This window comes from Malus sylvestris, chromosome 3 (genome assembly GCF_916048215.2).
Source record: "Malus sylvestris chromosome 3, drMalSylv7.2, whole genome shotgun sequence".
Classification (NCBI taxonomy): domain Eukaryota; kingdom Viridiplantae; phylum Streptophyta; class Magnoliopsida; order Rosales; family Rosaceae; genus Malus; species Malus sylvestris.
Genome location: NC_062262.1, coordinates 72,684 through 80,324, shown reverse-complemented (window position 1 = coordinate 80,324; position 7,641 = coordinate 72,684). Strand labels below are relative to the sequence as shown.

General features: G+C 35.9%; 1 protein-coding gene across 1 annotated transcript; it reads right to left on the bottom strand.

The window, feature by feature from the left end:
* Window positions 1-914: 914 nt before the first annotated feature.
* LOC126615806 (leucoanthocyanidin dioxygenase-like) lies at window positions 915-2,613 on the bottom strand. Its single transcript, XM_050283708.1, has 2 exons — window positions 1,944-2,613; window positions 915-1,720 (listed from the first exon to the last, which is right to left on the bottom strand). The coding sequence occupies exons 1-2, from the start codon at window positions 2,450-2,452 to the stop codon at window positions 1,156-1,158; spliced, it is 1,074 nt and encodes a 357-aa protein (XP_050139665.1). The 5' UTR covers window positions 2,453-2,613; the 3' UTR covers window positions 915-1,155.
* Window positions 2,614-7,641: the final 5,028 nt, after the last annotated feature.

Here is a 7,641-nt window from a genome sequence, read left to right as displayed (position 1 = left end):
TTGGAGGAAACCAGAAAATCTTCCAACCAAATTCAAGATCAAGCCCCGAAGGCCCTTGAAGAAATTTCCAGCCCAATTCAAGATCAAGCCTCGACGGCCCTTAGATCAACATCTATATTAAAGGACTTCAAAACGCATCTTCTACACGTGACAAGCACATGTATACGACACACCTTGAAGTAGGGACATTTGTAGATATCGAAATTTCGATGAAATAAATGTTGATCAATAATTAAAATTTCAACGTTTATGTGTCACATAAATTTTACATGTAGCACGTGACTCAACGAGAAATAAAAAATCATCGAAAAAGTCATCAAACAGGACACGTGTCAACACTTGGCAGAAATGATTTATTTCATCTGATTATTTAAATCCAAAAATCAAGTTTTGGAATTCTATAAATAGGAAGCCAAGCTTTCATTTTAATTCACCAATTCATAACCAATTCACATCACACCAAAACCTTGAAGCTTTGAAACTTTAAAACTTCTAAGCAAATCCTGAAGGATCAAGAAAGCTCTCTTCGTTCTTCGTCAAATCCTCCTTCAAGATCAAGCCCCAACGACCCTTGAAGAACTTCCACCAATTCAAGATCAAGTCCCGACGGCCCCTTGAAGAAAGCGTTCATCGTTCATCACCTGTTCATCCTAAGATCAAGCCTCGAAGGCCCTTGGATCAATAGCACAATCCACAAATCTACACATTACGAAGATCGAATCAGAGGCTAAATTTGTAGAAGAGATTGTAACCCCTAAATCATTAATACAAATATTATTTTGTACACGTATTCTTGTCTCATTCATTGCAGGATTTTCCGTGTTTACAATAATCTTTAAACAATTAACGATTAATATATAAACAGTTCGATCATAATATATGTGTTGTGAAAATGCAAACGTGAAGATGCCAAGTTGCATAGAAAATGAAAGTACCCATATATTGAAATCTTGACTTGAAAATAGCTATTCATCACAGGTACAAGGACATATAATCAATAGTATTCAACAAAGCAGGCAGACAGGAGTAGCTTAGCCAAGTGCAAAAAGGAAACTCACATACTATGGAAACCAAGATGTATCATACCAACCATGCCATAAACAGATTTATTAGTACGATAGTTCACAACAATATTATAATTTAGCACAACCCGCTTCACTTGGGGAGCAAAGCCTCTTGACTCTTCCTGAACAACTTGTGCTGAATATGCTCAGCAAAAGTTCGTGGTGGGAACATTGCCGGCTCCTCCTCGGACACGGTCTCCGGCAGTGGCTTAAGGATGATCTTCTCCTTTGGTGGCTCACAGAAAACTGCCCATGAAATCCTCACCTTTTCCTTGTTCACCATGCCCCTGTGGAGTATACTTTTGTACTTCCCATTGCTCAAAATCTCGAGTGTGTCCCCAATGTGCATGACGATGGAATTTGGAACGCACTTGGCAGTGACCCACTTTCCTTCATAGAAAAGCTGCAGGCCAGGAACCATGTTGTGGAGGATGAAGGTGAGTGCACTGACGTCAGTATGAGCTTCAACACCAAGTGCAAGCTCCGGCTGAGGGCATTTTGGGTAGTAGTTGATTTTCATTTGCAAGAGGAGCTCTTCAAGTCCACCAACTTCTTTCTCCAGCCTCCCTTCATCCAATCCCAAGCCAAGTGACAGAACTTTCAGTACCTTGGTTGCTAGCTCCCTCAGTTGCTTAGCATACTCGGCGGTTGCCTCACTGCCAAGGTATTAAAGATTGATGTTAACAAGAGTTAAGTGGCGGAACCAGAATTACTTGTGGGGAGGAGGGCCTTTTACACACACACACACACACACACATATATATATATATATATATAACTATTGACAATTTTAATCAATTTGGAGATATAATTAAAATTTTAGACTAGGGTTTATGATTGTGACACCAATTAAGTATGCTAAGATTTTTAAGTACTTACATGTAATCAGCAGGTGTTTGAGGCCAAATAGACAAGTCACGCTTGTCCTCTGGGTATACACAGTGGAAGAAGTAGTCCTCCCACTCAAGCTGCCCAGATGCATTGTTTGCAAGCTTGCTTCCATAGCCTTGAATCTTACCAGAGGCCTGGTCATTGGCATACTTCTCCTTCTGCTCAATGGGAAGGTCAAAGAAGGCCTTACCGGCCTTCCTGACCTTGTCCATGAGCTCGTCAGAGATGCCATGGTTCACAAGGTGCATAACACCCCAGTCCACAGCTGCCTTCTTCAACTCCTCCCTGCATTTTGCTCTCACTTTTTCGTTATCAGACTCTATCTCCTTCAAATCGATGGTGGGAACTTGAGGCCCTTCGTTGTTCTTCTCTTGTTCGAAGATGTCACCAATGTTTACAAGCTCATCTTTAGGTCTGATGTACTCTTTTGGGATGGTTGAGATTCCACTGCCGGCCAAGGTCTCAACCCTTGAATTCACTGAATCAGAACTCACCATTTTTGGAGCTGGCTTTCGACAACAAGAATATACTATCTCAGCTAGTATATTACTAGATTTATTTATTTATTTTTTTTTTTATTTTTTTTTTACGATAACAATGCAGGCCCTGCACTCTTTTTTTGTGGTGGGTTGATGAAGCAATGGTTTAAGGGGCATTGATAATGTAACGTTGCTTTTATAGTAGTGTGACCAAATGAGTAGTTGGTTCCACTTGGGTCTACAAAACTTAGAAGGGAAAATACTGCTGCTAGCTACCACTAGCAAGAGTAAGTGAAGAATGTGTTCTTTCTTTTCGAGTAGGCATGTAGCTGTTGTACACGTGACATCTCACCCACCAGACTTTCATCATGCGACCGAGGTTTGACTGGAAAGTTGAAAGCGTGCATGGATACCCCTAACCGCCTTAGTAAATGCTTCCGGTTCCTGGTTTTCCACTTTATATGAGGTGTTTGACTATCAAAATTAAGTTAATTATTGGTTTACAAACTTAATTGCATTTACATATTCAATAATAAAGATTTATAATTCAAGTAAGTAACAATATTTTTCTGTACAATCAAGTCTTATGTTTAACCTCTCACTAGTAATATCGTTTGTACAAAAAATGTACGTTTCTTAGACATTTGTAGTAGTTTTAATTCATAATTCAGGAAATTAGTTAGTTTTAAGAAAAACTTATTACCCTTATAGAGAGTTTTAGCGTATATTTCGAAATTCATATGTTAGGATCCCAAATTCGGATCCTGTATACAGAGCGCATATTAACTTCTTGTATTCCAAATTCGAGCCTGAGCACGAGCAGTAAACATATATGGGATTCATGATTCAGTTTCTAACTTTAGTTCATTTATTTGTCTTCGACCACTTCATCACGCAATAGTTTATTTATATCCTAAGTAAATTATAGTAATGGTCACTTAATTTTAACCCAGTTGGAGCAATGATCCCTTAACTAAAAATCTTTGACTATTGGTCATTTAACTCATAAATACATGCAGCTATGGTCATTTTCGTCAACCCGGTTAGAACTTTACTCAAAATGAGTCACGTACCGCTCACGTAAGGCTGAATCAATGGGCAAATATAAAAAACCAAATGAAAAAATTGCAGTAATGGTCCCACAACTTTAACACACAACTTTAACCCAATTTGAGAAATGGTCCCACAACTTTAACCTAATTGGAGCAATGATCCCTAATTTTAACTCAATTGTAGCAATGATCCTTAAAACATGACTCATTTTGACAGAACTTTGACGGAGTTGACGAAAATGACCATAGCTACATATTTTGATGAGTTAACGGTAATGGATTTTTAATTGAGAGACCATTGCTCCAATTGAGTTAGAGTTAAGGGACTATTACTACAATTTTTCTTATATCCTAGATGTGATTGTAATTGTCATGATCCAACTATGAGCTAGTTACGTATACGTAAGAATCAGTAACCTATGTTTCCAATAATTTATGACTTTTTGTGTGTGAATTTGCATTTGTTTTTCGATCATCCTGCGAGTTTCACATACAAAAAAGAAAAACTTTAGCGAATACTTTTTTTTTTAACGTGGTAGGTTGGTTAGATGACAAGCACTGTTTCTTCAAAATCTGTTACACATGAACGTTTTATCCATAATTACGATTTTAAAACACATACAACAAGTGAATGGTGCATACCAGATGAAAGATTGTCCTTGGTTAATCATAAGAATTTATAATTCAAATGGTTGATCTCGATATATATTATTAGGCGAACGTCTTCGACTTTATTAATTTTGTTTTAAGTTTGATAATATAGCTCAAGGTTTTGAGTAAAATACTAGTTTGCTGTAGGGACAAGTGACCAATTTCGATCGTTGACTCTTAGGACTGATTTCAACCATAATACAGAATTAGCCTTCATGCACGCGTTCACGCGCGTGCAGAAGATATTTTTTGAATCACAGCGTGCTATGTGCGACTTACACGTTTTAAATGTATTTACTATAAATTGACAAAAGGAAAGTCAAATATTTGAAGTAAATGAATAATCTTAAATCATGGTAAAAGAAAGCCCTCATAAACCAATTAAAACAGCTGAATTCACATAATAAAATCGGTCTCTATCAAATTTACATTAAGAATAGAGAAAATAATATTTAATAAACAATTGATTGAATTACATTATTGCTAGCCCATTGTAAGGCTAAGCCCACCCCCTCCCCTTTAGTGTAGATAATATCGTTTGTTAAAAAAACACAATCATTTGTCAATTAATTTAATCACATTATTATCCGCGTGCGAAAAACCTTTTTTTATAACCGACATTACACGCCTCTTAAGATGTTTTGAACGTGTTTAAAAATAGAAAAAATAATATTTAATAAACAATTGATTGAATCATATTATTGCTAGCCCATTGTGAGGCTAAGCGCACTGTCACATCCCGGCCCGGACCCCCATCACATCCCGAGCTCGACTCCACCATAGCACGATATTGTCTGCTTTGGGCCCCGACCAAGCTCTCACAGTTTTGTTTCTGAGAACTCACATGAGAATTTCCCAATGGGTCACCCATCCTAGAATTGCTCTCGCGCGAACTCACTTAACTTCGGAGTTCCGATGGAACCCAAAACCAGTGAACTCCCAAAAGGCCTTGTGTTAGGTAGAGATGAGAATATACATATAAGGCTTACAAGATCCACTCCCCTGGGCGATTTGAGATGTTACACCCACCCTCTCCCCCTTAGTGTACATAATATCGTTTGTTAAAAAAACAAATCATTTGACAACTAATTAAAATGATGAAGGCATTTTATGAATCACGGCGTGCTATGCGTACACGTTTTAAATGTATTTATATGCGTGAATTGAAAAAAGGAAAGTCAAATATTTGAAGTAAATGAATAATCTTAGATCATGCTAGAAGAAATCCCTCATAAATAAATTAAAATAGCTGAATTCACATAATAAAATCAGTTTCTATAGAATTTACATTAAGAATAGAGAAAATAATATTTAATAAACAATTGATTGAATTACATTATTGCTAACTCATTGTGAGGCTAAGCTGTAACATCCCACATCGACCAACGGAGAGGGGGTGATGTGCCTTATATATACATGTCCACCTCCTATAGCACGATGCCTTTTGGGAACACACTGACTTCAGGTTCCATTGGAATTCCGAAGTTAAGCGAGAGCAATCCTAGGATGGGTGACCCATTGGGAAGTTCTCGCCAGAATTCGTAGAAACAAAACCGTAAGGGCGTGGCCAGACCTAAAGCGGACAATATCGTGCTACGGCGGAGTCGGTCTGTGATGTGACATAAGCTCACCCCTCCCTCTTAGTGTAGATAATATCGCTTGTTAAAAAAAAATTACATTATTACATTAAAAAAATCATTTGACAACTAATTTAATCACATTATTATCTGCATGCGAAAAATCTTTTTTATAACCGGCATTACACGCCTCTTAAGATGTTTTGAACATGCTTAAAAATAGAGAAAATAATATTTAATAAACAACTGATTGAATCACATTATTGCTAGCCTATTGTGAGGCTAAGCTAATATAGTTTGTTTAAAAAAAAAAAACAATCATTTGATAACTAATTTAATCACATTATTATCTGAGTGCGAAAAACTTTTTTTATAACCGACATTGCATGCCTTTTAAGATGTTTTGAACGTGTTTAAAAGTAGAGAAAGTAATATTTAATAAACAACTGATTGAATCACATTATTGCTAGCCTATTGTGAGGCTAAACCACCATTTCCTACTTAGTGTAGATAATATCGTTTGTTAAAAAAAGAATTATTTGACAACTAATTTAATGTAATTTAATCACATTATTATCCACATGCGAAAGACCTTTTTTATAACTGGTATTACACGCATCTTAAGATGTTTTGAACGTGTTTAAAAATAGAGAAAATAATATTTAATAAACAACTAATTGAATCACATTATTATTAACCCATTGTGAGGCTAAACTCACCCCTCCTCCTTATTGTAGATAATATCGTTTGTTAAAAAAAAATCATTTGACAACGAATTTAATTACATTATTATCCGCGTGCGAAAGAATTTTTTTTATAACCAGCATTACACGTCTCTTAAGATGTTGTGAACGTTTTGAAATAGAGAAAATAATACTTAATAAACAAAACCCTAGCCCATTGTGAGGCTAAGCTCACCCCCTCCCCCTTAGTGTATATAATATTGTTTGTTAAAAAAAAAACAATCATTTAATAATTAATTTAATCACATTATTATCTGCGTGCGAAGAACTTTTTTTTTTATAACCGACATTACACGCCTCTTAAGATGTTTTGAACGTGTTTAAAAAAAGAGAAATTGAATCACATTCTTGCTAACATATTATGAGACACTAATTAAAAATAAAAAATAAATAAAAAACAGCACGAAAAATTAATTATTAAAAAATACTAATAAAATGACGAAAATGCCCCTGCCTTATTTGATGCATTATTTTGGGATGCCTTTGAAGTTTTTTGTCTTAGGGGCAGTTTTGTTCAAATATTTTTGTTGAAACTTGGTGACACCATATCACTATTTACTTTTCCATTGGCTTTATATATAAGATTAGCGTTTTAATTAGCATATGCAGTAGGCCATGTTATGAATTGCGTAAACAGGTAGCGGAGACCTAAATTAAGGGCGTGAATATAAATTATCTGGTTCCCATCAGGCTGTTGAGCATGTGTTACCTAACCTTAGCAAGCAAACAAAAAAAACTTCCTTTAGAACAAGTGTGTTTTAAGCCGATTACTTGCGCCTCAAGTTACTTAAACTTCTTGTTATCAAATGATTGTTACAGATGGATTAAGTCTGCACTAAGTTCTTCTTCTTGCCTTGCAAGTAAGGACTTTTAGTTCATAATCTTATATGTCCAAAAAGAGGGAGTCCAGAGCCCTTTACACCATTTCCTCAATTTCAGTTCGTTCTTAATGAAAACATGTTTATTAAGTTGACCAGTTCTGAATGCAAATGGAGGTATTAAGTAGAAAATAGTTGGGAATAACTTGAATACATGCTGAAAAGTACATTTAAACGATAGATCTATTAAGCTAAAGTACAAACAAAGAGACTCAGGCAAGATTTCACCTTGTCTGGTAAGGTTGAACTTCTTGCAGCCACTTCTCTTTGTGTTTACAGAGGTTGTAAGCTAAAAACGGATGGATG

Excerpts from the sequence above, each read along its gene's own strand:
- LOC126615806 (XM_050283708.1), bottom strand. The coding sequence starts at position 2,452 with ATGGTGAGTTCTGATTCAGTGAATTCAAGGGTTGAGACCTTGGCCGGC. Across the intron at positions 1,721-1,943 it reads CAAACACCTGCTGATTACAT|TGAGGCAACCGCCGAGTATG; the intron begins GTAAGTACTTAA and ends ATACCTTGGCAG.